Here is a 15,682-nt window from a genome sequence, read left to right on the forward strand (position 1 = left end):
GTTTCCTTGATTTCCAGTGTGGTTCTCCAATCCCATGTAAAGGCTTTCTGTATCTTATTTTGCCCATCTCTCCCTGGCAGCAAGGCAACAGCAGTGGTCTAGCACTCACGGTAGGCCTGTGAACTCTGCAAATAGTTTGTTTCCATTATAATGGAAATCACTAGTCTTTAGGGTGGGAAATCTGAAATAGGAGGTGGAAAAATGTTCATTGAAGTGAAGAAAGAGGCTGGGGAAGTAACTTGCTTTACTGTAAATATCTCTGGAGGCACAAGAATCGCCTAAGGTTTCCCTCATTCAGCATTCCATTCCCTTGACCTACTATGCCTGCCTCATTAGAAATCTCTTACTGGAGGGCACACATGGGAAACACATTGTATAGGAACCTGCTGCTTTCCTAAGCACTTTGCTGGGGTTTTTGTCTTGTTTGCATCAGTCTTTGCTCCTGTCATTCAGTGGTGTATATTCTTTGCCTCCAGGACATCATCAGATAGCTGGGTAAATGTGTGGCCACTGTGAATGGGGCCCCTCAGAAAAGGACTTCCACTGAGGCTCTGGTTTCTCTGGGGTTCCTCTTGATTAAGTCTAACCTATTTCCCACAGTAAAGAGGATTCCTGTCTGGAGCTATTCCCCCAGGACCGAATTGAGTTAGCCTTATTATTCTTCCTCAGACCAATGAACAAACCATTTACATCTGAAGAAGGAGTAGAAACGCATCTTCTTTCTATAAGATACTCTTTCCTGCCTAAGAGTAGACTGTATTGTTATAGGAATCTTTAGGAATCAAAGAAAATATGTTAATCAGTTGTAGTTTATGACAAAATAAGGTTTCTTAAATTAAAGATGTTTACATATATCTTATGTATGTGTATCAACATCCTGGCATAATCATTCCACTGTTCATACATCTCAAACATTCCGTGAGGCACAAATGACTGGCATTTGGGGGAGGGGATTAGTGCATGCTTTCAGGTGGTTAAGGGAAGTAGTTGGCAGTCCTTTGTCTGCCATCAAGGGATTTCCCAGGCTCTCCTCACTGTCTTTAACTCCATTTTCTTCCAGGATGGCACATACGGACTGAACTGTGCTGAACGCTGTGACTGTAGCCATGCCGATGGCTGCCACCCTACCACAGGCCACTGTCGCTGCCTCCCTGGATGGTCAGGTGAGAGCCAAGAGTTGCTACTCAAAAGGGAAGTCAAGAACTTAGGGGTTGTTCCTTGCACCTTCAGAAGCATCTATACCAGTCAACATTTCAGTAAAAGCAAAAACTGTAGCTCGATCTCCAGTAAATGGACAGGTGTCCCCAGGAAATGGAATTGCTAGGTTTTTAACTAAGCTGTAATTGTAAGAAGACAGGCCATTGAGACAGGAGTCATGTGACTCTGCAATGAACTCTAGTGGATGGGACAAAAACTTAAGCCTGAATGTTTATGCGGTGAATATTCCGCCTATTCAATATTCTTTCTTAGATTTGAAATTTTTAAGGGGCCGGGAGTGTGGCCTAGGAGTTGTTTTCTCAGGATCACACTGGATTTTTCACCAGCCATGTATCAGGGCTCTAGTCTATGAACATATCTGCCTTTTTGCTTTGCATTTCCCTAGTGGTTAATGAGGTTGAGGATCTATCTCCAGAGAGATTGGACATCTCCCCATCTTTGTAGAAAAAGAATCTTTGTTAATTTTTAATTGGGTTACTTTATACTGTGATGGTTCTTTTAATTTTTTTATTTGTGATGATCCTGGGACTTGAACTCAGATGTGGTTGTCTCTAAACATTTTTGCTCAAAGCTGGTACTCCACCACATAACTCCACTTAGGAAGTTTTAGTAGTTAGTGGAGATAAGAGTTTCAAGAACTTTGCTGCCCAGACTGGCTTCAAACGATGATCCTCAGATCTCAGCCTCCTAAGTAACTAGGCATGAGCCATCAGCATCTGGCTTGTAACGATTTTTTATACATAGATAATGGCCTTCATCAGATATATTTGCAAGTATTCTCTCATTTTTGAGGTGTTTTATTTTTTAACACTTTTTTTAGTACCTTAATGGTATACCTTGTAGCAGAAAAAAGTTTCTGATACAAAAGTCCAGCTTATTTATTTAAAAATTTTTGTTGCCTGGGCTTTTGGTGGCAACTCTGAAAAGTCTGAACTTTTGGGCCAGGAATGTGGCCTAGTAGTAGAGTGCTTGCCTAGCGTGCATGAAGAACAGGTTCAATCTCTTGATATCACATACATAGAAAAGCCAGAAGTGGTGCTGTGGTAGAGCACTGACCTTGAGGAAAGCCCAAGGACAGTGCTCAGGCCCTGAGTTCAAGCCCCAGGACTGGCAAAAAAAAATGAATTTTTGGTTTTACATTTAGGTCTTGACCCATTTTGAGTTTTAGGTCTTGACCCATTTTTAGTTAACTTGTTTTGCCATTACTGGGGTTTGAACTCAGATGCATGCACTTGCTTCATTTGCTCTCTCATAGTTAGAACTTTACTATTTGAGGCACGCTTGCACTTTGCCTTTTTGCTAATTGTTTTGGAGACAGAGTTTTCCTGGGCTGGTTTTGAATCATAATTCTCTAGATTTCAGCCTCTTGAGTAGGATTACACACTTGAATCTCTGGCCCCAAGTCAAGTTAACTTTTTAAATGATATAGTTATGGTATTTTATATGCGTGCATCCAGTAGTCCCAACAAAATTTGTTGTGAAAACTGTTTCTCATTGAATTAACTGAATACCCTTGTCAAAAGTCAGTTTCTCACTAGGCACTAGAGGTGCATGCCTATACTTCTAGCTACTCAGGGGACTAGGATCTGAAGATTTGGGTTTGAAGTCAGCTTAGGCAGGAAAGTCTGAGACCCTTATCTCCAATTAACAACTTTAAAAATGTTGGAAGTAGAGTTATGGTTCAAATGCTAGAAAGCTTGTCCTGAGCAAGAAAAAGCTCAGAGATAGGAAAGTACCCAGGCCCTGAATCCAATCCCTAAAACCAGCATACACACACACACACACACACACACACACACACACACACACACACACACAATCCATCAATCAATCAATTTCTTATAAATATGAGATTTGCTTCTGGATTTTTTATTATATCACATTGGTCTCTATATTTATTCTTTTGCCTGCACCACATTATTTTGATTACTGTAGATTTGAAGGAAGTTTCAAAACTGAAAATTTTAAGTCTCCAAGCTTATTTTTTCCCAGGGTTGTTTTTATTGTTCTGGGTCTTTAGATTTTTGTATGAACTTAGGACCAACATAATTTCTATTGAGAAGCAAGGTCGAAGTATAATGGGAATTCACTCATCAATCTATTTGGGGACTATTGCCAACCTGCCTTGCTACCATATTGTTTTCAGATTCACAAACAGGAGAGATTCTCTTCAGTGTTGTCTGTTGGACCCTCAAAAATTGATTTAGAGTTTCTTTGGTTACTGGCAGGATCAGACTGAGCGGAGCTGCCATACACTTGATTTCTAAAATTCGAGAGCCACTTTGGGAAACAGAAAATGGTGAAACAACATATTTCATTTTCTCCCCACCGGAGTCACCCACAAACTCAAGGGCACCTGACCCAATAGTCTCTTCTTGACCTGTCAAGTTCTGACTTTATAATGTGAAACTTTGGTTGCCCTATGTCTCTAGACTCTGATGACTAAATGTTAAACCTGAATCATACCAGGGAATAAGCCAGATTTCGAGACTTCACCAGGCTTCTTGAACTTCTCAAACAGACTGACCAGTACTATTTCAATGAACATGGTGCTAAATGAGCCTTTCAGCAAACATATAACCTTGCTAACAGACAGTCTACATCATTTGGGCCATTCTCTATTCAATCTACTTCCTGGCGTAGAAATAATAGATGGAGGGTGGGAAGTGATCTTGGCTATGCCAATCAATTGTCCAAGTACCTACCAGCTTTGATGATTTAGAACTAATCTGTGAGTGAGAAAAGCAAGAGATGGTTTGGCTTGAAGCCAGTTAGAAAATGTGCTGCTTGCATTCCACAGTCTGGGTCATGGGGTAAGACGAATGATCCCATCTGGCCTCAGACCTCTCATGCTTCTGAGGAAATGCGGTGGGTTTGCTGTACAATGTAATCTTGTAATCCTCTGTCCATCTGAGACTGGCTTGCCTCTCCTAGGGGGAAGAAGCGTTACTGCCTTGAGGTTCTGTCTCTTGTTGTCCACTGTTTCCTTGCTGCGTGGCCTTTATTGCTCCTAGGTCAACTCGCTTGTCCAAAGGCTGTCTTTTTCTGGGTCTTCTGTGTAATCTCTTAGCATGTTAACACCTGTTCACTTCTAGGCCATGTCTTGGACACACACATGCACACTTACACTCACACACCATATACCACACGCATGTCCCCACATATCACATACTGCTATAACAAAAGGATTATTTGGAAGTCAAATGAAATATAGCTTTATGCAGATAGATACATAAACATATGTATATTTCTAGACAAATGGAATGATATGGTTTATAAAGCTTTTCCTAAAACCCAATACAAATAGGTTAGTGTTTCTTTCTTTCTTCCTGCTGTGACTTCAATCAGCCTGAACACCTGTTTGCTTGAGTAAATCAAGGTCTACAGCTAATCAACGTCTCATTCCAGCCGTCTGGAAACACATACAATCTGCAGCCTGGTTCCCAGCTCTAGCCAACTTCCCCGTTGCCTGAGAATTCTAAGTTGTGCATTTCCAGTTGCTACCTCATACCTACTGAAGGAGAATTTGGAGGGCAGGTGACATGGATGGAGCCCTTGAAACTACTTCTGTAAAATTTTAGAAAAAAATTGAAAATTATTTAAGGTGCCCTCCTTGGCTGAGGAAATGAGAGCTATATGTCACCCTGACTTAACCACTTGTCAAGGGGGCCATTGTGTCATGTACAACCTGCATAACCTGACTTGGTAGTTCTGTCTGTTATTGTAACAATTGTCCCAGGAGCCTGGAAAGTGGCCATTATCTTTTAGTAAAATGGTATCTACGATACATGAGTACCACAATCACTGAAGAATTTGGGGTCTAGGAGAATATCCCTTTGGCAAAAACTTTAGACCAGTGGCAAAAGAGAAGAGAAAACTCAAGCATGCATTTGGTACTGAATTTTTTTTTAAGAGAATTAAGCTGGTAGAAAGGTGAGGAATGCAGCACACTGCCGCTAGATAGCATGGGAGAAACGAGCTGTGGTGCCATGGTGAGAAAGGGACAGGAGAAGAGGAGAGGTGTGGTGCCTACCTGAGCACAGGCAGGAATAGGATAATGGGAAGGAGGAGCCTTCTGTGAATCGATGAGAAGATTCCAGCTTGTGTACTTGTTCCAGGAGCAGAAGCTGAATCTACTCAACCTTCCCACCAGGACAGTCCTTTCTAGCTTTCCCCAGCTACCAAGTGTGTCCAGAGTGGCAAATGAACTGTCCCCCTAGCAACCAACCTGCCCCAAGGCTCTCATGCAAGTCAGTTGACACCTCAGTGATTACAGTAAGGAGAGCCTCACCTTCTCTCATTCAGAGACACAAAAGGGCAAAGGTGAGTAAAACCTAGGGAGTTTATCGATGAACTTAACACCCAAGCTCCCAATGATTACAAGTTCTAATGCTTTACTCTTTGACTCTTTTGGGCGTTGAGGGGTTGGGAGGGTGTCTGTAGGTGAGGATTTGCAGAGATGTTAGATTACAGCAGAAGTTTAAGTCTCTAGAGGGAGTGGAGAGAGGTGCTTGTTAAAAATGATAATACAAATTTAAAAGGCTGCCATAAACCCCAAGCCCTCAGATCTACCATTCTACCCAGAAGCCGGCCCTGCTCTGTTTTTTTTTCTCCTGGATTAAGGCAGGTGGAGTTTTCCAGCATTTTTGTCTCAAACCTGTTGACGTAAAGATCTCTCATAAACATGACTGGCAGACACTTCTCAACTTGGTTACTTACATGACAGCAGATTCATGAAAATCAACAATGTGCCAATGGAAAGGTTTGATGTAACTACCATATGTTGAAGATCGCTAAGCCCTATGCCAGCACAGTGCTGGGGTGCTGGAAATATAAAATGTGATACTAGCCCCACATCCTGCAGATCTCACATTCTACTGGAATGATGTCTATGGTCATAGATTCACCATAAATAACTTTGCTCTACTATATTAGACCTTCTCGTTGATCATCATTGATCAAAGGACCAGCAATGCAGGACACATCTAGTAATTTCTCCCTCCCAGTATCAGCAAGCCCAATTAGTATTAGCAAATCTTTCTTTGTTCTAATATATATTTAATAGCTTTTTAATGAAAGATCAAGACACTGAGTGGAACTCATTTCCTTTTTTTTCTGTTTCACTTTCCAAATGTTGCAATACCAGCAAGACGAATCAAAACAATTAAGCAAGACAAGGAATGGGGGAGGGGCTATGTTTTTGAGAGGAGGAAATAGTGACACTCAGAGGATGTGCTTACTATGTTCATGCAGTTACCTGGGCCCAGTGAATGTTGATCCCATGTTGGGCATAATGCATCAGGCATTAAACGAGAGGACCTTTCTTCAGAGCTGCTTAGCTGAAGTTTATCAGGATCTTTCAGCCATCGCCTAGCAACTTGTGAAGCCTATCAAAGAGCTCTTTGTCCTCCCTCTTGGCACAAACTTCCCCTCACAGATCTCCTTATCAGCATTAGAACATTTATCACGGGGAAAAATGTTTCCACTGAATCCAAGATTGCCTCGGATTTAAAGCTACCTCATTCCCAGCCAACCCCATCCCCACCTACAAATATTTTACAAAGTTAGGTCCTCAGGAATTGGTTTTAAGCCTTTTATTAGTAAACATTCCAAGGACCATTTCTTTAAATTGTCTTCTAGTGTTCTATAATCTGGGTTAACATGAACAACAAAACAAAACAAAAAACACTGCCCTGGGCTCCCTAATTGTCTGTCTTCTTAAAGAACAAAAACAAAAACAACCAAGGCAGCAATTTCTACTCTTTTTGCTGAGAAGGGTCAGCAATACAGCACACATCTCATATAAGCTTTGTCTTCCAAATGTGAATGAAGATTTCAGAGAAGGAAAGAACGTTGTTGATTGATTTACTGAATACATAGGTCTTACCATCTGTGTGCTGGCCTCTATGGGGAAGTAAACAACCTCTTCCTCTTTTCCTCCTTCCCCCTCCTCCCTCTCCCTCCCTGTCCTCTCCCTGTCTGTGTCTATCATCTCCCTCTCCCTTTCTTTCCCTCAACCTCTGTCTTTATCTCTGTCTCTATCTCTATCATCTCTTCTTCGAGAATTAATTGCTTTGGCTTGGCTGGGGCAAAGAGCATGGAGCATGGGAGATTCTTCATCTGCAGTTTCTTCTATACATCTCTACTATTATTTTTCTTCTCCGTATCACAACTGCAATCCATTTAGTTCAGTGTCATGTTATTTTTTTTTATCATTGCTTGCCTCAGCAGCTTCAAACACCCACTTGATTGACCTCCTTTCTTTTGGATTCCCCTCTTCAAGTCTCCCTGTCCTCCTATAAAACACAAATCTAGTCATGCCCCTTCTCCAAGCCCCTTCCCTGGTTCCTTTCAACACCAGGGAGATGTTTGAGCTTCACCATGCTGCCTTCTGGGCTCTACATCATCCAGCAGCATTTCCTGGGTGCTTGTGGGCCACCCCTGCTTCTGTTCAGCCCAGAGTCTGTTCTGCACCCAACACTTGAAGTCCCTGAAGGATCGCCACACACTTCTCTGGGCTTCTCCCTTGCACCCACTGGTTCTTCTGGTAGGGATCACCTTCCTGCTTTGCCAGCTCACTTCCTACCCTGGTCAGGGTCCCAAGACAGAAACCCAAGACAGGCCTCAGCTGGAGCTTTTGTTACCCTGAATTTTCTTTCTTGGAGAACTTCTCAACATCTGGCTGTTTGAATGAGTATTGACTTTTCTTTTCATGTCTCTGAGACATAAGAAAATGACAAGATGTCTTACAGATCTCTAACAAAGTTGGCAAAAAAAAAAGTGAGATGAGATCAATAGAAATAATTGAAAGATGGAGAGTGAGTTGATTAAAACAACTTTAAAGCAACTTTAAGCTGTTGTTCAGTTGGCCAGTGTGTGCCACTGCAGAGTGGTCCTTACATTGAGATGACTCTGGCAGCCTTATATGGAGGAAGGACTCAAGACTCTCTCCATGAGCCTCACTGTCTAAAATCACACAATTAGATATTTATTTCTTAAGACTTTAAAACATGCACTCTGTAAAAATATAATCTCCAAAGAAGGTAGACCTCAGCATAATAGATTTGTCTTGACTTTCCCTAGCTTCCAAAGGGATGGGCAGATGGCCGGAGGCAAAGGGTCTGGGGGTTGGGGTAGTAGAGGGAAAGAAGAAGCCAGCAGAAAGAAGGGAGTCTTTTGTCTCCCCTTGGATTTGTCCCTGATTAAGGATGAGGTATTGATAGATGCAAAGCGATAACTCACTTTCACTGGTGAAAACAGAACGGGGCTTGAATTTTTTAAAGGGGGTTGGTAAGAGAATATTAATAATTTACATTCAATAAAAAGATTATTTTTTGCAATCCTAAGGTAAACATTATTTAAAATTTAGCCTGGTTCTGCTGAAGTATGTATATATGATTGGAGACAAAGGTGGACAGATGACCTGTAGAATTCTCAGTGAGTTTTGGGAAATTCAATAATGGGTAAATTGTGTGAAAGGAGCTTATTTCTATAATTGATCTCCCAACTATTTCATAGGCCCTGTGGAACTTATATGACAACTGCCTTGATAAAGTTGATTTTGATGGATAGTTATGCTAACCAGCTGGGCATATCTCTTAAAGGATGAGGAAGCAGATGCTAAATAAAGAATCACTTTATTTGCATTGCCAATCCGACCTGTGGTCATTTTTCTTAATGGGCTGTGATTGAGAATGTGCCAAGGCATGCATAAATCGGGATAACCTAAAATGGATAAAGGCAACATCTATTTTTGACCCGAGGTGTATATCATTCTATCTTTACTAAATTTGTGAATAATGTGAAGCAATGATTTGGCAAGTAGCTGACAAGCTAAATCACTTCTCAAGCCCCATTCCGCACCCCACCTAAAAAAAAAAAAAAAAAAACCAAAAAAAACCCCATGAAAATTCATGACTAATTTTCAGGGTGATTTCTGGCTAACCAGATAACTGCCTAACTTCCATTTCCTCCGGCCTGTCCCTGACCAAAATGCCCAGAGATGCCTGCCTCTCCCTGAAAGAGTTGTCTCTATGTGAGCCATAACTACTCAGGAGCTCTGGCTACCAGTCAGAGTGAGGAACCTGAGTTCCAGTGGAGAATAAAGGGTGTGGCAGGCTAGCCGAGAATGAAGTCTGTGGTAGGTTAGCCCTGCTAATGGTTACTTCCAAGTCACAAAACAAAGTGCATGGCTTCATTTTGAAGTTGATTCCTTCCTAGTATGTTGGCAAATGTGCCTAGGAGAGGTGTTTGGTTAAAAAGGTCAACTGATACTTACTTCCTGGCTGCTGAAAATCATTTGGAGAGGGTAGAATTTGCAATTCCATCCCAGCTTTCCAAAACAGATCTGAAAAGTAAGATAATATGAATATAACATATATGTAGATATACTTAGAGCCATATACAAATAAGCACAGAAAAAAATTAACTAACGTATAGTCTTTGCAGGGGAGGGTTCCAATAGTGTGACTTCAACTTGTTTAGCAAAATATATACCAAGAAGCTGATGTGTATCCGTAGAGAGAGGCAGTTAAGAGGAGAGCGGAATGCAAGCGAATGGAGAGAGGAGTGGTGAGTGGGTACAGTCAGGAATCCAGGATACGCAGGTGAAAATGGAACCAGGTCACTTGATAGCAAAGGGAAGGGATTTGTATTTATGCATTTTCTTGTATACCATGCATTTTATTCACAAATGGACATCTTGAGTTGACACCCCTTTGTACAACTAATTAAAAACAATAAATAACAAATAATAAAATATTTGTAAACAGAAAAATTTATAGTATGCCCAACCAAATTGGGGGAACCCCAATTTGAACCCCAGTGAGTTTTATAAACAGACCCAATTGTCTTGTCTTCAGACAACCATCTGAGCTGTGGTAAAAGCCTATTGTTGACTCACGCTAGACATAATGAGACCTCTGGCTTTCTTTCCTACCAATAAGCTACGTCTTGGGAAGGGGACTTTCAGATGAAGAACACAGGGGCAGGAGCAACTGGAGAAGGATTCATTCAGCAGAGATATCTGTGTGCCAATTAATGCCATCCCTGTGATAACACATAGTGCTTCTGGGTTAAGAGTTCAGATCCCAATGACTTTTCTCCTAACAACTGCAATGCCACAACATGCTCTTCCCAGCATCCTAGGTGCTGGTAACTGTTATGTATGGGAAAGGGGAGAAGGTAAATGCTTCTTTTCACCATGTGTTCATTTGATCTGAGGCCAGCAATCCTCAGTTCACTCCTCATTGTAATTCACTGCCTTTCCATGTGGAGAGAATTTGTGAAGAGAACTCTGACTTAGAAAAAAACAGATCCCTGTTGTCTTTCAGATACAACTCCCTCAAATAAATTCTGGCTTGATATAGATTTTTGCAAGGTTAGTGGGTTTTTAAAAATATTTCCTTTAGGCATCTGGCTGTCCATTCATGGCTGATTCTAAAGTTTGTCTAGTTCCAAAATCAAAGTTATACACACACACACACACACACACACACACACTTTCCTAATAATCAATGGCTTAGACAATATAAATAATAGTGGCTAATTATAGTTTTCCAATGCAAGATTAAAACTTTAGGAACAAATCTGGACCAGCTGTTGGTTGCCCACACCTGTAATCCTACCTACTGAGAAAGTTAAGATCTGAGGATCACAGTTCAAAGCGAGCTTGGACAAGAAATCTGTGACTAGTCACCAAAAACCCAAAAGTGGAGTTTTAGCTCAAGTGGTAGAGCACCAGCCTTGAGCAAAAAAGCTAAGGGATATTGCCATGACCTTGATTTAAGCCCCAAGATTAGCACAACAATGAAAAAGGTGGGGAAGAATGAAGAATGAATTTTGTGGCTCATTTTATCTTTCATGTGTTATCAAAATATTTTAAGATTATGAGCATTTGTTTTCTCCAACGGAGAGTTCTCTTGATGTAAAACCCTTTAACCACTTAGGATGTGCCTTACCAGTATGGACTTTGTTATTTCTCTGTGAAAACAAAGAACATAAGAAGGGAGGAAATCAATAGTGTGATAAATTTTGCTTTTGACAGACTGAAGCTTTGCTTTCCCTGTGGCTTTCTCCTCACCCCGACTGAAGAACACTGCTCAATAGAGCAATGGTATTCTTCCTTGGGGACTGCATAGAAAATAGTTGCAGGTGTGATTTTCAGGTTATACAGTGTATGTATTGTGTCCTATATAAGATAACTGGATTCTAAACGGTCTCTGCTCAAGGTTGCTGGGACACCCAGTGCACCCAGTGAGCTTGGGCCTCATCTGTTCTTTGGCATCCACAGTAGCCCAATGTGCCCCATCCTCAAACTGTGTGCCTTGTTCCAGGTGTGCACTGTGACAGCGTGTGCGCGGAGGGCCGCTGGGGGCCCAACTGCTCTCTGTCCTGCCATTGTAAAAATGGGGCCTCATGCTCCCCTGACGATGGTGTCTGTGAATGTGCACCAGGATTTCGAGGCACCACATGCCAGAGAAGTAAGTGTCTCATTAGAGGATGACTTCTATCTGTCCTTCCTTGGGACCTGTATATAGAAAGACAGCCTTTTCTCCCCTCAAAGCCATGGGTTATAGTGATGTGGGTTGAAGCCCAGGATCAAGGAAGGTGTCATGGATGGCTTTTGTTGTTGTTGTTGTTGTTGCAGAATTGCCCTCAATAGCACTTTCTCAGGGACTCTATTCTTTTCACCCTCTAAGCCCAAGCTAACAGATGGGGCCTCGACCATTTCTTCCCACTAATGGTTTCATTTCTTTATTGGCATGATTGTTAAGATACTCGTGATTCTTCTTTAGAGTGTGCAAATCGTGTTCCAGAAATCCACTGACCTGTAAATATTTTATTCAGCAATTTGGCATGGGCTTTAGCTCTATTACCAGAAGTCAACATCAGCCAAACCTTGAGGCAAATCCTACATTCTGCTAGCAGTCCTAAAGTCAGTGCTACAGGGTGAACAGAATTGTAAAGTGAAAAATGGGGACAAGGGATATGGGTCAATGTCATCTGTAACATTTCCCCAAATATTTTAGTAAGTAAAATCAGGAAAGACCATCGCTATTATCACATATACTATTCTAATTCTTTTAAATTCTAATTCTTTTAAATTTCCCTTAGGAAATATTATATCAGTGTTATCACACTCTATTTTTTTAAATTTTCCTTTTCCCATTAAGAGCTATCCTGTTTGAATCCTATTAAAGTCATAGAATGCACATAAGTACTTAGCATCTTACTTTCCTGGTTTCTAATCAAAATCATGAGATTATACTGTTCATTGAAGAAACATCTAATTTTGACCACGAATTATTATATTACCAATCATGACTCTTAAATTATAATGGATTCACAAATAGGTTGAGATTTTAGAGTTTTATTTTCTTCACTCCTTTATTCATTAGAATTTTATTCCCTTCATTTCTTTATCCAGTCAACAAAATTCATTGAGCCCGTAGTATATGCCCACGCTTGAGCTAATTAAATAGCAAAATAAAGGATGAAGACATTCACTTATACTGGAGGTTTCAGAGTTTAGTGGCTTTATTTCCTTGTTGAAGATTGCCTTTCTTCCTACTGTTTCGTTTTATACTTGGAAAATTCTCTAGCTTTTATTTGGTTGTTGTTAAGTTTTCTTTTTCTTCCAAAGTTTTAACAAGGTCACGGTGTGCAATCGCTCTGAGTACCTCTCAGGAAGATAATTGAGTTTCTTCTGTGTTTTCAGTTTGCTCCCCTGGGTTTTATGGGCATCGCTGTAGCCAGACATGCCCGCAGTGTGTACACAGCAGCGGCCCATGCCACCACATCACAGGCCTGTGTGACTGCTTGCCCGGCTTTACTGGTGCCCTGTGCAATGAAGGTAAGGCTTCTAAGTCTTAGAAGGAGAGATGGTGAGCAGTAATCCCACTGTTTCTGGATTCAGACATCACAAGAGACACAACGTTTAATGCCCTCTGTAGGCTGTGTGAGCTCTGAAGAATGCTGGCTTCACATGCCAGCCAAAGCTCTATATTGTCTGCACTGTTATCCTCTTCAGGCTTAATTGGAAGCATCCTTCCATGAAAAATCAATATGAAGAAGGATTTTTGGACTCCCTGAGTGTGAAGTCCTTAAGTCAGATTTCGAGAAATGTGATGTCTCTTGGCTTGGGATGCTTTAATGAGGTCTTTGACTCTGTGTATTTGTTAAAATGAGTCCATTCAGGATTTGGGGTGGGGGTGCTGTAGAGTACAGACTACTGGCCAATGAATATCTGGGCTGGTGACCCTTCAAATATTTCCTGTCCTAAGATTCTGTGAGCTGGGTTGTGACTGTGAGTTACTGACCTCTGTTTTATTCGCAGTGTGTCCCAGTGGCAGATTTGGGAAAAACTGTGCAGGAATCTGCACCTGCACCAACAATGGCACATGTAACCCCATTGACAGGTCCTGTCAGTGTTACCCGGGTTGGATTGGCAGTGATTGCTCTCAGCGTAAGTCCCCTTGGAGAGTAATGGTTCAACACTTGTGTACTTTCTGACGCGTTTGTGTGTGTGTGTGTGTGTGTGTGTGTGTGTGTGTGTGTGTGTGTAATACATGACCAATAATCAGATGTGGTCTAGTTTTTAAAATCCCGTCCTTCATTAAAGTTCTAGTTCTAAATCACAATGATCGCTTGGGAATAATCTAAATAGGTAACATTTCTTCTTGTTGACTTTTCCACGAGACACCACTCAATGATTTAAAGCAAAAACAGGCATATTTTAAAAAGTTTATTTCCTTTTTGTGCCAGTCTTAAAAGGCTAAAGCTCTACTACTTGAGTCAGAGTTCTACTTCTGGATTTTTTTTGGTGGTTAATTGGCGATAAGAGTGTCACATACCTAGGATGGCTTCAGATTATGGAGCTCATAATTTGAAGCTACTCAGGAGGCTCAGATCTCAGCCTCCTGAGTAGCTAGGATTACAGATGTGAGCCACAGGTGCTCAGGGAGAAGAATGCTTCTTAAAGACAAAAGAAAAGGACAGGCAGGCAGGTAGGCCAGGTAGATAGAAAATGTACCTTGGTGGTAGACTACTTGCCTAGAATGTGCAAGAGTCTGGGTTTAATCTTCAGAAATGCAAGAAGTAAAGGAAAGGGAGGGAAGAAAAGTGGAAGGGAGAAAAGGAGGGAAAAAGAAGGAAGGAAGAAAAGAAGAAAAAGAGGGAGAAGAGCAGGAGAATATGGTGGTATCCATCTTTAACTGTAACACTCCAGAGGCAGAGTCAAGAGGATTTTGATTTTTGAGGCCACTCTGGGCTGTATACTAACACTCTAGGTGAAAAAGACAGGGAGAGAGATACAGAGAGACAGAGAAAAGTTGGGGGAAGGGGGAGAAAGGAAGAAAGGGAAAAAGGAGGGAAAAGGAGGGAGGGAAGGAGGCTGAGTCTGTCTCTGCTTTGTGTTTACATGGAGAGGTAACTAGAGAGACAGGAAGCAGGAGATTGACGAGCGTTTGGGCACCTGTTGGGCTTCCCTAGCAGACTTGGCTAAGTGGATTCATGTGCTGAGCTTATATCCTGAGCTCCACCCTGTCTCACTTGGATCACTCTTCTTCACTGAATTCAGATGGGGATACCATGACATCATGCGAGCATTCAGATTACTCATGCCATGGATAGATGGCATTGACTGCAAGCCATTGGCTCGTGCTTTGAAAGGACCATAGAGCAGCTTCTAAAGTTATTCAACTTTTGACCACGGATATCACACAAATGGGGTTAATCTAGTTTTATTCATTATAAGTTTTATAGCACATACTCAATTTTTGTGGAATCTATCATGCACATACGACAAATCAGAAAATGAATTTTTACTGGTTTACGTGATGGATTATTTGCTATTTAATTCCTATGCTACTTATCATCAATCTTTAGTATAAATAGATGAGAAATATATATTATGTATCTCTCTGAATTTAATATTTTTCTGCCAAGTGCTGTGATCCTAAACTACTCTGGAGAATGAGATCTGAGGATTACAGTTCAAAACCAGTCAGAGCAGAAAAGCCTGTGAGACTCTCCTCCCCAACTGACCAGCAAAAGGCAGAAATGGAGCTGTGGCTCAAGTGATAGAGTGACAACCTTGAACAAAAACCATCTAAGGGACAGTGCCCAGGCCCTGAATTCAAGCTTCACTCTCAGCATAAAGGGGGACAAAAAGGTACCCTTTATTTTGAAAGTTGTTCCTGTCCTCATTTGAGGAGGAATGTGCTGAAAGGACAGAAATGGGAACAGCACTCTGAATGGGGACAATGATTTGCTTGTCCCCAAGATTGCTGCAGCGGAAGCTCTTTATTTATTTATTTTGCTTCTCGTGGGATCACTGATTTCACTGATTTCCCTCTGAGCTCCGTGGCACCCTCTTAATACTTCTCATAGGGTGTCAGCCGGTTTAGAAAGTAAAATGTCTTTCGCAGTGATACAGAGATGGCGAAAAATTAAAATGTATATT

The 15,682-nt window shown here is 41.4% G+C and overlaps 1 protein-coding gene across 1 annotated transcript in view; it reads left to right on the plus strand.

Moving 5' to 3' along the window:
* The window catches only part of Megf10 (multiple EGF like domains 10), a 147,359-nt gene that overhangs the window by 110,286 nt on the left and 21,391 nt on the right, over positions 1-15,682 (plus strand). Inside the window, exons 13-16 of the mRNA XM_090340113.1 lie at positions 1,061-1,163; positions 11,553-11,699; positions 12,938-13,072; positions 13,556-13,684. Coding sequence (XP_090196239.1) covers positions 1,061-1,163; positions 11,553-11,699; positions 12,938-13,072; positions 13,556-13,684 — 514 coding nt within the window. The remainder of the gene's footprint in view (positions 1-1,060; positions 1,164-11,552; positions 11,700-12,937; positions 13,073-13,555; positions 13,685-15,682) is intronic.

The sequence above is a fragment of the Megascapheus bottae genome, chromosome 10, assembly GCF_031878675.1.
Source record: "Megascapheus bottae isolate mThoBot1 chromosome 10, mThoBot2.hap1, whole genome shotgun sequence".
Taxonomy (NCBI): domain Eukaryota; kingdom Metazoa; phylum Chordata; class Mammalia; order Rodentia; family Geomyidae; genus Megascapheus; species Megascapheus bottae.